Here is a 14,546-nt window from a genome sequence, read left to right as displayed (position 1 = left end):
ACAGCCTGGGCTCCCAAGAACACCGGAGGGATGTGAGGTTCAAGATCCAGTCCCCATACGGTGCAGCATGGGTGTAGGCATAGAATAGATGAGAGAACAGACTCCCAGGGAGGTCTCTCTCAGAAGGTGGCTTAAAGTGCCACTTGGTCAGGGAGGAGAGTGAGGCCTGAGCTCTGGTGTGCTTTGCTTCTTGTCGCCAAGCGTCCTGTCTACTCTGTTAAAACAAACACCAGCCCAGCTCCCACTCCTCCAACACTGACTACTTGCGAACATGGTACCAAGTTCCTATGTGCTCCAGAAAACCCTGACTTCTCCCTATAACTTCTCCCATGTAACAGAGGACCCCAACGGCCAAGCCACAGAGGAGCCTCACTCAGAGCACAGCACAGCACAGCATGGCTCTCCCATCATACACACCCTCTCTAGCATCACTCAAGGGAAGATCTCATCTGCGTCAGGATTAGGGCACTGCCCCAGGGCACAGCCATTTGGCATATGTGCATTTGTTTGACTTCAGGGGGGATGTGGCAAGAGATCATCATGGCTCTTTTAGATCCCTCACTCCTCCTCCACCCAGGAACAATTTAGGTCTACCAGCCATGAGACTGAAGAAGGCAGAACTAAGATACAGCAGTCTTGACAGCGGAGCGACTGGCCAAGCCCTTGGTGGGGAGTGCTCAGGCCACTGGGTCTCCATCTGGTACCTGTATCATCCAGATGAGCATCGGAGGACAGAAGCTCATCCTGGGACACCTGATCTGTTCCACTGGCCGAGGGGCTTCCGGGCTGGGCGCCCTCCGAGGTCAGCGTCTCCTGCTCGCCAGCGGGCGGCTCACTCTGCACAGGTTGGGAGCCTTCCTTGGGACTGCATGCCTTATTTTCAGAATCTGCAAAGAAATTCAGCCATCAGCCAGACTCTGCCTCCTTCCATGCTCTTCTTTCATGCAAGAGGCCCTTCCTACAAAGGGTGTCATGGATGGCTTAATGTGGTTTCCTATGCTCTGCTGGAGTCCCTCTCTCTAAGCTGTGTTTCCAGAGGAGCCTGGTACCCTACATGTCATGGGTCCATTCCTCCCATGTATCCCTGGACTCTCACACCTGTGGGAGATAGGTGATTCCCCCACCAACTCTCACTCCTTTACCACAGACCTGTATGGTAGCCCTGCCCAGCTCTGCATCCTCCTTGGGGCTTATCCGATCCATAAGACTCATGGACTTGGTGAAGAAGTACCTTCAAAATTCTCTCTGCCCCCACTTGTTCCCTTCTAACAACAGGCCTCAACAGCTGGACCTGGACCATCTGACACGTGGTAACAGATGTTCAGTGCAGGTACCCCGAGGTGCTAGGGTTGTTACATAGCGACATTGCATTGGGGACCCCAGTGCAGTAGGTGGGTGGCTGCAGCCATTCATCTCTGTGTCACCAGTGACTGTCAGTCACCTATGTGTCTAGAATCTATGAAGACAGATGCTGCCCTTTGACCCAGACGGCGAATACTCTAAAGACTTCGGAGATGGCTTATGGGAGAGCAAATGAAACCCAATAAGGATCAAAGGATGGAGCGAAGCCGTGTGAGAATTTGCATAGCAGCCTTGCCAGGATGAGGGACTTGCAGCCTTTCATGAGGCTTCAGGAAAGCCCAGACCCTTCTCCTGAGGCTCAGCTGCTGAGGCATCTGAGGGTCGGTGCCTGACTTGTTGCTCTTAGGAGAGCCCAACCTTTTGAGGGCCAGAATTGAAACAGGGACCCTAACACAATTGGACCTATAGGAGTAAACATTTCCTAGGAAACCAGGCTGGGAGGGAAAGGCCAAAGCCATGGTAGCAGACAGGTTCACTTCCCAGGGAGGAGAGAACCTTGTTTTGGTGGTTTATCTCACAGGTAAGTCACCTCATGCGTGGTTCCTGCCTCCATTTCATCTTTCCTATAAAATTATGGCACAGATACAGGAATAGCAGAGAGGATGAAAAACTTCCTGCCTCCCAGTTTGGGCCAAACTATAAGGCTGAAACGTACCTGACAGCTTGGGCTGACCAGCCAGCCTTTCCTCCCCTGTGCTGGGCTCAAGGGATGGCAGCCACGCCTAGCTCTTTACCAACTGAGCTATCTCCTCACCTAAATATACCAGTCTCCCTTTGCCAATATCTGTCACCTAATTTCTTCTGGAATACAGGGAAGCCGAGGCAGTAGGTTCTTGGGCCCCTCGTGCCTAGTAACAAAATCACTTCTCAGCCACATAGCTAGCTCCAGGGAAGCTGATCAGAATGTCCCTTCTGAGATGCCGAGTCCGCTCTGATGGAGGGCACTCACACGTTCTCCCACATGAAGCTCTTGGTCCCTGACTTACGGAGACAGGATAGAGTGTGCAGTGTGGTCTGCAGAGATTTCTTAGCCCTGGACACACAGGGTGCTGTCCTGGCTGTAGCCTCCCATGTGCTTCTCCACAGGAGTAGAAGATCAATTATTTAAAGGTCAAAACCCCCTTTTGCTAGCCAATCTAGCCACCCACCTACTGCACTGGGGTCCCCAAGACTGTTCACTTGATCCCCATACCGGGACAGAAGCTCACCATGTTTCTAACACACATCCCACTGCTACCTATCAGAACCTTAGTTTTCTTGTCTACAATGTGGGACTAGTGTTACTGCAGGCTTTCTTGCCTTTCTGTAGTAAGAAATATGCTGTACTCTAAGGTAAGTGAGCTGCAGGTGCCAGGTCTCCTTGCTGCCGGTGTGGTTTGTGAAGAGAAAGCCAAACAACTGGCCTCATCCTTATGTCAACAGTAGCCTCAAGACAGCACTGTTCTCTCTCCCTGAGGGTTCTTGTAGGCCCAGGACCAAGCCCAGGCTTCCTGCCTGATCTACCGCTTTCTGTCATCTCTCAGAAGATCTGAAATTGACTTCTTGCTCACGATCTCCCATCAAGGTACTTCCACCTCCATAGGGGAATTGCTGAAAGGCTAGTCTCACCAGAGGTCTCAATATCTATGCCTGGGGTGAGCTCCTCTTTGGGCCACAACCCCTGCCCTGAAGTTCTGGCAAGTCTAGTTGCCTCTTCTAGAGGCAGACCCAGCAACATAAATTCCAGAGTGACAATACCCTGCTGGTCCACACAGTACATACACTGCTGGTCTACACGGTGACCACACACTGCTGGTCCACACAGTATCACACACTGCTGGGCCAGACAGTATCACACACTGCTGGTCTACACAGTACCACACACTGCTGGTCTACACAGTGACTATGCACTGCCATCACACAGTGACCAAGCACTGCTGAACACATGGCCTGCTCTTTCCGGTGGCTTTACAGAACCCCAGGACCAAAGGGAAGCGGGCTCTGGACCACATTCGGCTTCTGGCTCTCACTGTCAAGCTATCCTTGGGCCAGAGACAAACCCAGAACAGCCAAGGACATAGAATCAGATGTCACCAAGCTCAAGACTGTGTTTTTAGTTCCCTGTGACTGGCTTGCTGGTTATTGACACACCTCTGTGACAGTCGCTGTTGCCAGGTTCCCTCAGGCAGTGTGAAAATGTCACTACCCTTGAGAGATCACATGACATGATGCTGATCACCATGAAGGGGGCATCATGAGGCTCTCTGGAATCTGAACACTGATTAAGTCCGACTAGTTTCTATGTGGTAACAAGGCAGGATGCAGTGTGTGTGCTCCTGTGTATGTATGTGTGCATAAACGTGTATATATGTACAGACATCCCACAGAGTGCCCATGTGCTGTCACTGCAGCTACTCAGTGAGACAGTTGTACAGACAGACAGGAGGGCCAGATCTGTAGTCACTATCCAATCAGGACTGGAGATTTGAAAGAGACACTCTTGTCCCTCCATTTGGCTGACAATGCTCCCTAAGGAATAAGAATTCCCCCAAGAATCACATACTGGGAGGAGGAGATGGCTGAAGTCTGTGCCAGCTGCAGGGGCAGCAGCTTGTTAGACCACCTTGCTGGAGAGAGAATAATGGCCGTTGCAGCCACACCCTGATGGCTTTGCTGTACACCTCCTGCCTTTTGTTTAAACCTAAATCTCACTTTAGGACTTGAGGACCCACTGGGCATTTCTGTTCTCCCCACTGAATAAACCTGGTTTTCTCTATTAACCTGTCTCTTTAATTAGCCTAACTGAGAACAGGTTGATGAACCTGACTTGTCAGAGATTCTGTTACCACCACCAGGGTGGGTGCTGCACCTGAGACAGGTGAACGTGAGGTGGATCCTGTCACTCCGAGCCCCTCACTGCCCTGTGGGGTGGGGACAGGGATAGCTGTTCACTGCTGAAGTGGACTCAAGCCTGAGAAAGGGCCCATGTCTGCTGTGATTTACAGCCATACCTCATCATCATCACTATAACAAAGCTGCCCCTGAAAGGCCCAGGGACCCCCAGTCCCATCTACCACTGCAGGACTGCATTGCCTGTATCAGTGCCTGCAGCTCGGCAGTCCAGTGGTCCTGTTCTGGGCTATGCACAGAGCTCCTGCCCAGAATCACACTCAGTAAGAAGCTACAGTTCCCAAAATAGTCCTGGTGGCAGGGCCTGTTGCTAAGAAACGCTGGGTGGAGCCAGGGCAGTGTGGAGGTGGGGCTCCTGCCCCTTCCTCTGTCACTGGGTCAGCTGCCTCCTCTGGCCAACCTTTGTCTCCATCATTGCTCATCTCCTCTCAGAGCTGCAGGGGGAAACACAGAGATGTGCATGCTTTATACATGAACTTCTATGAAAGGGACCTGACACAGACATGCACAGAAACACGCATATGCATGTTCACAGTGGGAGCACATGTGTGCATGCCAGGTAGTATGCATGCAAACACACAGAAACCAGGCAGACTTTTCCAGGGTTCCACTCCCCTGAAAGCCTCGTGATACCCATGTCGATGAGCACAGCACTAATGTAAGACGCATCTTATAAAACACCCAGTGCCATCAGGATAGGACAGTCCTTAGGTCATCGAAGAAAACATCAAGTCGATGGGTTGCAGAGTAAGGGAAGGAAGCCGTTCAAGGAATGAGTATTGTCAGCACTAGAAACGGGCAAGACCCTGTTCCTAATCAAGGAGGTGGGTTGGAGACAGTCCCAGACATCGGGGAGGCAGAGTGGGAAAAGGTCACCTCTCCTCATAGCAGCTGTCTGACAGTGCCACAAACAAGGTCCCAGCATACTACCAGCCCATGTAAGGGGTTACTATGCAGCCCAGCACACTAGCAGCATGGTGGAGATGTAAGGGACAAGGACCAGGGGACTCGTGATGTGCATTTGTTAACCTTGGTGCAGAGCTGACACTCCTGGCCACCTGCAGGATCTTTCCTACCAGCCATGTTCTGAGGCAAGCTCCAGGGAGCATGTGAGCACGTGTTCACTTGCAGTCACTTGCAGGCGTGAGCGTGAGGTGCACGACTTTCCGAGAAGACAGCAGGCAGATTTCATTGCTGGGCAGCGAGCTCTTGTGTCTACTAAGGCTTCTGGGCATGTCTGGGGACGTCCTGTCCATGGTCAGGTCTTCCCTCCCTCTCAGTACCTCCTGAACTGCCTGGCTATGAAGTTTGGCCTCAGTGAGACAGGCTCCATGAGGGCAGTCGACCACAAGGGGGCACCCACGGCTGCATATTGCTCCTACTCGCCTGGGAGAAGGCAGAGCTGAGCCAGAAGAATCCATAACCCACAGCCAGAAAAGCTGTCCCCACACACCTATTCCCACACCCACAGCCACCACGGGGAAAAGAGGAGGCGCTGTGATCTCCCAGTAGTCTGTCTCACACTGACCCCTGCAGGGCTCCTGAGCTCCTAATCTGGAAAGGTGCAGCAGTTTCCTGCTGCCATGAGAATCCTGGGGGACTTGCCATGCCAAGTCCAATCCAGGCAAAAAGGCCTCCTGTGCTCCTGGCCCCAAGGAACTTGGCTCCTTTGGAAGGGTCAGCACTTCACCCAGTGCTCTGCACCCAGCCTTTACATGTATTTCATGTTGTGTATTTAAAACAAAGCAAAAGACTCCGCCCCATGGGAGTCCTGGGGAAAAGGTGCCCTGCCTCCAAAGCTAAACCTGTGGTTCTTGTCCTTGCTGCCTGAGACACTTGGCTTTGCTCTCAGACAAGGACCAGTTCCCTGAACATCCCCAGGCCCTCTCCCTGGGACAGCCTGGCCATGTCCCTGTCAGCCCACCCCTGGCGCATGCATATGTGCAAGAGGGAAGAAGGGACATTTGCATCCAAGCCCCTTGTCTCCCTTGCTGCCCTTCAGCCCTTTGTCTTCTGGTCCCTTCCCTGAACCCCTGCATCCTGGGGCCTGGTACTCACTTCTCCTGGAGCTGCTAGTGACTCTGTCTCCAACATCCAGGACCAGGCACTTCCCTACCTTCTTCTCTGTAAAAAGCTAGAGTTGGCTGGGAAGGCTTATCAATGTGTGGCCCCTAGAGTGCTTAATTTAAGCACTCCTGATAGCAAAGGACTCCTGAAAGGGCCCAGGGAGGCACAGAGCACTAGCCTGCACACAGGAGTCTTCTCCTAGATTCCATGTTCAGTGTGGAACAAAATTAGCTTTCATGTACTTCTGTGCAACCAAATGCAAAACCAACCTGGGCTCCTAACTCATAAGCAACATCTCTCAGATCTCCTGTCCCTCAACCCCCATGACATGGCCTCCAAGTGCCCCATGTGTGTCCTTCTATACCTTCCTTGATTCAGTTGCTATGACTTGTATTTGTAGGGCCCCTGATGCCTGTGTCCCTCTGTGTTAGGGGATGGGACCATGTCTCAGTAGCTAGTATGGCTGTCAGCTAATACAGACCTTGGTATGTAGTGGGCAGTCCATAATCACTGGCAGCATCGGTTAACATCTGAATGTTCATCTATCTAGAATGAAGACTGCTTTGGGCCACTCTGGTTCCTGGCCCATTCCCTCTGCAAGATTGAAAGGGTGGTGTGTGGGAGGCGGGCTGGGCCCAAGCCAGCCTTCCACCTGTTTCCATGTCCCTGAACTAAGAATGGATCTCATATCTTTAAATGGTTGGGAAGGAAACCAAAAGAAAGATAATTGTTCGTGATTCATGAAAAAGATTGAAAATTCAAATCTTCACACTCATAAATGAAGCTTCTTGGCACACAGTCGTGCCTGCTCAGTGTGTGTTTTCCTGTGGCTGTTTCTGCCTCAGTTGAGCAGGGGTGGGTGACCACAGCAGACTGTTTGCCCCGCTGTGACCAACCGGCCCTCACAACACTGGCAGAAATTTAAGTCCTAAAGTCATAGGTTAATGGCATTTAGAAACTTAACCCAATAGTCAGGTGACTGGGAAGTGGTTGGTTCTGTGAGGTCCTGAGACTAGAACCTAGAGTTAGAGAGACCCTGAGACTGAGGCGGATAGCTCTCATGCACAGTTTTAGGCACTTAACATCAGCTCACAAATGTATGCTGCTTTGGCACTCTGACAGCAAGAAGGCTGTCTTAGCAGCTAATCCCCATAACCAAATCTAACCCAACAAGAAACTCGTTATGGGGACAGGTGATCTGAGTTACCATTCTTCATGCTAAGAAAGGCAGCACTGTGTGCTGGCTGCTCTGGAGGCTTGACATGGCTTGCTTCCACCTTTGACAGTCAGCAAACAGAGAAACCTGGCTAGAAGCAGGGCTGAGCTATAAAAGTCAGGGCCCTCACCTCAGTGAACCACATTCTAGCATATTACCTACTGTCTAAGCCCCTCCCGCCTTAACTCTGTGTTCAGACGCCTGACTCTGCAGAGTCATCTCATTTCTGATCCATAGCAAAGATCACTGTCAGAAGTGAGCATTCTGGAACCACACCCTTGAATCTCCAAACTGGGAGCTAAACAGACCTCTTTTCTTTATAAAGCTATCCTGCCTCTGGTATTTCATTATAGTAATGAAAGACAATTATAACCCCAAACCCTAAAATATTTACTATCTTTCTCCTGACAAGCTTAGCTGGCTTCCTCCTAACTGTATCTATAAGCTGGTAGGCCTGTGGTGTGGCTTTGAAGACACTCCACCTCAGTCCCACTGGCCTGGCTGTAGCTGAACACTCTCAAAGGGCTCTGGTCCGAGTTTACCCATCTGACACAAATGGAGTTTAGTGAGGCTCATGGCATTCCTCCTAGAAGTTTTCCTTTCCCACTATTCAAACTAGAACGTTATTGTTGGCCAAAATCAAACGTCCATCTTTACTTCCCCCGTATTCATTGAATATAACATTTTAAAAGTATACAATTCTTATAATTTTGGTTGTGAACCTAGCCTTTAACAGCTGAGCCATCTCTTCAGCCCTATACAGTTCTTTTTATTTCCCTGACCCAAGAACTAAATGAATAACCTGGGGCTATAAAGATAGAACAGTCAATAAAGAACCTGCCCTGTGAGCATAAAGACCCAAGCACAGATCCCCACAAAGAGATGGGCACGGTGGTGAGCCATGTCACCTGAGCACCAGGAAGGCAGAGATGAGGAGATCTATGGAGCTTACTGCCCAACAGCCCAGCTGAATCCATGAGAGACTTTGTCTCATAAAAGGTTGAGAGTGAGCAAGACACTGAAAGCCAACCTCTGACATGTGAGCATGTGCATACATGTGTATGTGCATCCTTATGCAGGACACATACAATGCACAAACACAACTCTGGATACTTTGAGGACCCATTCCAAATTAAAACCACTTCGTATTTCTGCTCAGCATTGACAGTTCACCAACTCCAGGAGAGTCAGAGTGGAGCTTTCAACATCTTCAGGCCACAGGCCTTGGGCCATGAGGCCATGGCTTTCTTTTATGTGGAACACAGCACTGAAGGCATTAACCAATCACTATGGCTGATTGCCCCCTGAACATAGTATCATTACAATAATATATTCCAAAACTCAGGAAGGGAGGCAACCTAAGGAGCTAGGCCACAATGGTGCTGTGGGCTTCAGCCAGATCTTGTTTATTTCATGGATTCCCATCCTAACTCCTGGTTCTTGGACCAAATCACAGACACCAGTGAAAGGAGAGACGGGAGTTGGATGCATGCACACAAGCGGAGTATATCTCCTCACTAAGGAGGCGGGAGCTTGCTCAGCCCAGAGAGATTTTAGAAGAAAAAGGGATTGTGAGTTGTTCACATCAGTCGAGACTTATAGATGCAGAGACCCACAAAGTATAAAGCAAGGGTCAGGATCTGATGGGACCTCAACATGGTGAGAGAAAGCTAGACTTAAGTGTGGAGGTCCCCAATGCCTGTGCTGTGGACATTGACCAACCTGAGCACAGAGACACAGTCCTGAAAGCACAGCCTGGATGAAACCTGCTTGACCAACACTGGGAGGATCCATGTTTGCACTGGGCATCCGCGTGGGTGCCACAGCTGTGGGTGGATCCCACATTCATGTCTGCAAACTGGGGGTGACATTGACATGCAAAGGTAAGTGATGCAGAATGCCTCGCCCTGCCCGACAGTCAGAAATGTCGGGACCCTCATAGGTGCAGTCACCATTTGTTCAAATTGAGGATCTAATGTGTTAGTGTCAAGAAAACTTGCACTTAAATTAAAAGCCACCGCTGCCACTTAGAGACAGACAAGATGTTCAAGGAGCTCCTTCCACATGTCCCCTGGTGAAAGGTGAAATGAAATGGCCTGGTGAAAGAAATGGCCATGGAGGAGGGGGTACCCTGCTACTTCAGCTCCTGACTGAAGCCGTTGGTCCACCCTTGAAGGCTGACCTGGAGAACAGTGCCCCACATGAATACAGGATGCCCCTCCCTTCCTCTAACAGATTTCCTGAGTTTGGGAGACATCAAACTTGACAGGCTTCACCATGGGCCTCATGTCATGGTCCCCTGGCTCCAGTCCAGTCAATGGGACCCATATCCCAGAGGCCCCTGGGACTCCAGTGAGTGCCCTCTATGCCCTGAGTCCCACTTATGTCTGCCACCCTCCCAGGGACCCCCTTACCTTGCTCCATCATCTCCAGCAGTCCCTGCTTGATGAGTTCCTCCCGGCCTTGCCTGCCAGCCATCTTCTTCTCCAGCGCTGCAGGGCACAGAAACATCTAATTAAGTCACAGCCCAAAGCACTGTAGGCCCACCACACCACTGCCATGTGTGCTTGGGTGAACAGGAAGAGACAGAGAGACAGCAGATGTCTGAGGCTGGGGACCTGTCCACTGCCAGAGCCTGGGGTGCTGCAATTTCAAGTTTATTGCCTAAGCCGTCTGCTAAGCGATATCCCAAACTCCAGCCAAAGGAAAGCCAGTTCAGGGCCCTGTTTGAGAGATCACTTCTGCAATGGACTTTCATGATACCTTCCTTGACTCTGGATCCTAGATCATAGTCACATCTAGCCCTCTGTGACTGATGAGGAAGAGCCCTCACTGCACCCCAGAGCTCAGGGTACACTTCTGTTGCTAGTACAAGGGCTTTCACCAACTGTCCATCAGCACATCTCTCCTGAGGAAACATCTTCCAGCCAACACAGAATACCAGCACTCAGAGGATCCACCCCCAGAGGCACTCTGGCTAACACTCTTCTGACTGCCCCTGGGGTGTTTCCAAAAGGTGTGCTAGGACATAGGACATGCCTGCCCTACCTCAGGTCCAACCAGTGACGCAGAGCCAGAGGGACAGGGAGAGGAACTACAACTTGCAATTCTTTCCTTTCTTATTCTGACATCACCCTCCTTGTGGCCTCCCACCCCAAGGCCAAATCCACCAGCAATGGAGACTCACCTACCTTCTCCTACAGACTCTATCTCCCAGCCAGGGTCTCATACACACACACACACACACACACACACACACACACACACACACACACACACACACCTTTCATTTGCCCACAGATGAACCTTAAATAGTTGCTTAGATCTTGATACTCTCTTTGAGAGTCCAGAGAAGAGCCTGCTGGTTAGTGGGGTCCCAAAGCCACTGGCTATGTGGAACACTCTGACAGGTGGTTAAGAACACGGCTGGTCCACCTGCCAGAGCTTGGAGTGCCCACTAGGGCTGACAATGCAAATGGTATGTTCTAAAGTGTTTACTGAGCATGGATGTCAAGCTGTGTTCTGAGTACCATGCTGGGAGTACCTGGAAGAAAAACCAATCTGTGCCCGTCCTCATAGAGGCTGGGATGACAAGGCCTTCCACACTTTAAAGCTGACCTCACATTGACTGAGCACCTACTGTGTACACTGTGTATTGGCCGAGCTTTGAGCAGGACAGGTCTGGTCTCTACTTGTGACCAGCAGACCTGGGTGGCAGAGAGGACAAATGTGTCGCATAGAAGTGTGGAACAGAACCAGGGAAGGGAGTCTATTGGAGTCACCTGCTTGAAAGACAGACAGGGATACAGGATGCTTCAGGAACAAGACACTTTCAGCTGAGTTCCTTCTGTAGCCTCAACTTCCAAACCAATTTCCAAATATCACTGGTGTGGAGAAGGGGACAATGAGGGTGGATTGGAGACAGGCTGAGGCGGGTGGACAAGCTGAGGGGTAGGGAGGAGGAGGACAGGCTGAGGGGGAGGAGGAGGAGGACAGGCTGATGGGGAGGAGGAGGAGGACAGGCTGAGGGGAGGAGGAGGAGGAGGACAGGCTGAGGAGAGGAGGAGGAGGACAGGCTGAGGGGGAGGAGGAGGAGGACAGGCTGAGGGGAGGAGGAGGAGGAGGACAGGCTGAGGGGGAGAAGAGGAGAGAGGGTCGGAGGCACTCAGGTTAATCCTTCTTTGATCATCTCTGGGGTTTTCCTACTGGGCAGGCTGGAACTCAGAACATGACCTGCTCAGCCTCAGGTCTGACTGATGACCCAGAGTCAGAACTTTGCCCTTTAAAGCTTAAAGGTCTCTGCCTCATCTCATCTTAATGTCAGGACTGGACATGTTAAAATCTACAGCATCAAAAAGGAGGGAGAGGCAGGCTGACAGGGAGGGGATGCAGGCTGAGGGGAGAGGGGGAGGCAGGCTGAAGGGGAAGAGGAGATAGGCTGTTGGGGAGGGGATGCAGGCTGAGGGGGGAGGAGAGGCAGACTGAGCGGGGAGGGGATGCAGGCTGAGGGGGAAGGGGAGGCAGGCTGACAGGGAGGGGAGATAGGCTGAGGGGGGGGGGATGCAGGCTGAGGGGGGAGGGGAGGCAGACTGAGGGGGGAGGGGAGGCAGGCTGAAGGGGAAAGGGGAGGCAGACTGAGGGGGGTGAGGGAGGCAGGCTGAGGGGGGAGGGGGAGGCAGGCTGAGGGGGGAGGGGGAGGCAGGCTGAGGGGGGAGGGGGAGGCAGGCTGAGGGGGGAGGAAGGAGGGAGGCTCCTCCATTTGGGTGTGTGGGAGGCAGGCTAAGGAGGAAAGGAGAGGCAGGCTGAGAATAAGGCTAAGGTGATATACCTGTGCAGTTAACTAATTTAGGTTAGGAACCAAAGGTTCCTTTAATTTAATTTAATTTAATTTAATTTAGGACCTTGAGGGTCTTTGATCCCTTCCAGGGTCCCCAAAGCAGCCTGACAACCCCAGGCAGGACCAGTGCTGCAGAACCTTGAAGCTCAGAGCCACTCACCCAATCTTGTCCATTTTCCAATTCCATGCACCTAAAGGTCACAGAGGTCACCTGCCCCAGCTCCTGGCCTCCTGTGCACTGTAGCCCTGTGGCAGCACCCTGGGGATGGAGCTCAGCTTTCTACTTTCTGCCTGGCACACTTGAAGTACTTATAAATTCTTAAACAGTTCATCCTGTTTTCATTCTTGTCAAGAATAATTTGTCAATCAACTTCTTGAGTGATTAAGATAATTTGGTAAGTTGCATACACAAGAATGAACACTGAGCCCTCTGCTGCCAGCATCCCTTGCCCCTCCCCTAGGCTGGGTGCAGCGAGTGTCTGGGCTTTTGTTTCCACAGTCCTCCAAGCCCTAGGCACGTGCCTCTTCAGAGCTGAGCAGGAAGCTGGGGCCCCTGGGACCCCAGAGGCAATAGCTTGAGACAGGCACTTGCCAGGCATGTCCCTGGGGGCTGGGACTAACTCCACGTGTACAGCAACCTCACTAATTGCTTACAGCTGCAGCTAATAGGCAAGGGGCTCAGAGGGAGGGCCCTGAGGCCCAGGCTTCTTGGCTTCTGGGGTTGGTGGCTTAGGTCCCTGGGCTTAGAAAGAGGCCAGGGTTGGTGGTCAGTGCTCAAGAGCCTGCCAGCCCTCCCTATCCTGGGTGAACAGCCTCCTCTCTGAATCATTTTCTCTTTCAAAGGAGGGGTCCCCTGCTCAGCAGCGCCCGATGCTGTGGCCTCTGATTTGGTCATTCCATCATGGACATCATGCCGCAGTGCAGTTTTGGGATGCAGATCATATGGCCAGTGCTGGGGAGAGCAGAGGCAATTAGACAACACAGCACAACCCTACTTCCCACTGAGCTGGGACTGGCCTGATATAAGGGTGCATTACAAGTGTGTGGGGAACCTTCTAGATCTTTGGGTAGGAGGTGGTGGGGTGAGCATCCCTAGATACTGCTTAGAAGCTGGGGAGCAATCCTGCCTGCTCACAGAAATTGCACCATTGCATGGATCGTGACCCTTAGAATACCACAGGCAGATCCTAAGCGCAGTGAGTGCCAAAACCAGGCTCCTGCTTTGTCTGAATAGAAGGGCCAAGACCATGGCCATGACTCAGTCATTTGTGAGCTGAGGGCTTGTGCACTGTGTGCTCTGTGAGCAGGGATAGCAGTCCTTGAGGCTGGAGAGAGAACTCAACAGTTAAGAGCACTGCTGTTCTTCCAGAGACCTGGGATCAGTTTCAGCACCCACTTTGGCAGCTGGCAATTGAGGCTGTGGTTGACCAAGTGTGCGCACCACCCTGTGCTGAACCCACTGGACAGTCAGTGAAGTACAGTAACCAGAGAGGGCTGGCAATTCTGTGTGGTGTGGAGACCCCTGGCTTGTGCCACCCTCGTCTCACCAGGGCCTTACCTGACGTCGTCTGCTTCAGTTTCTCGTTTTTCTTTTTCCTCCATTTCCAAGGTTTGAAGATCCTGCCCAGGGTGGCCAGCTTGCTGTTCCTCCTCACAGGGGGAGTTCGAATCCCTGAGACCAGAGGCTCTGAGCGTGCTGGGGGAGTTTGGTCCATCTCATCTGTAAAGTAAGAACAGGGAAGGGTCTCAAGGGATGATTTCAGGCTCCTGGGGACTTCGATGATCATCTCACCTTAAATGACCTCTTAAAGCATACAGCTCAGGGAATTGTCAAGGGAGTAGACCCTCTCTGGGCCTCCTCCTGGCAGAGTGCATGCAGGAGGCAGAGTAATTCATGAAGGGTGGGATCCACCTTCCTCCCATTGATACCCTTCCTTCATAGCAGCTGACCACTTGCCCTTCCTACCTCCTTGCCACAGTGGTCTAATGGCTGGCTGACTGCATGATGAACTAACTCCCCTCTGCCCCAGGACCTTTGTACATGTGGTGCCTACTGCCCATGCTGTGTTCTTTTCCAGATTTCTTCTACCTTAGCCAGGGACAGCCAAACATTGTCATCTATAAATGTGTTGAGCTGTGCCCATAGCTCTCCTGAGAGGCATGCCTGGTGTGGAC

The 14,546-nt window shown here is 51.8% G+C and overlaps 1 protein-coding gene across 6 annotated transcripts in view; it reads right to left on the bottom strand.

The window, feature by feature from the left end:
• The window catches only part of Phactr3 (phosphatase and actin regulator 3), a 219,518-nt gene that overhangs the window by 68,289 nt on the left and 136,683 nt on the right, over positions 1–14,546 (bottom strand). For all 6 annotated transcript variants that reach the window (NM_001177789.1, NM_001177790.1, NM_028806.2 and 3 more), the window contains exons 2-4: positions 13,930–14,091; positions 9,949–10,026; positions 705–887 (exon numbers count right to left, since the gene is read on the bottom strand). In NM_001177789.1, the coding sequence (NP_001171260.1) occupies positions 705–887; positions 9,949–10,026; positions 13,930–14,091 (423 nt within the window). The remainder of the gene's footprint in view (positions 1–704; positions 888–9,948; positions 10,027–13,929; positions 14,092–14,546) is intronic.

This window comes from Mus musculus, chromosome 2, assembly GCF_000001635.26.
Source record: "Mus musculus strain C57BL/6J chromosome 2, GRCm38.p6 C57BL/6J".
NCBI classification, from domain to species: domain Eukaryota; kingdom Metazoa; phylum Chordata; class Mammalia; order Rodentia; family Muridae; genus Mus; species Mus musculus.
This window is presented reverse-complemented; position numbering and strand designations above follow the sequence as displayed.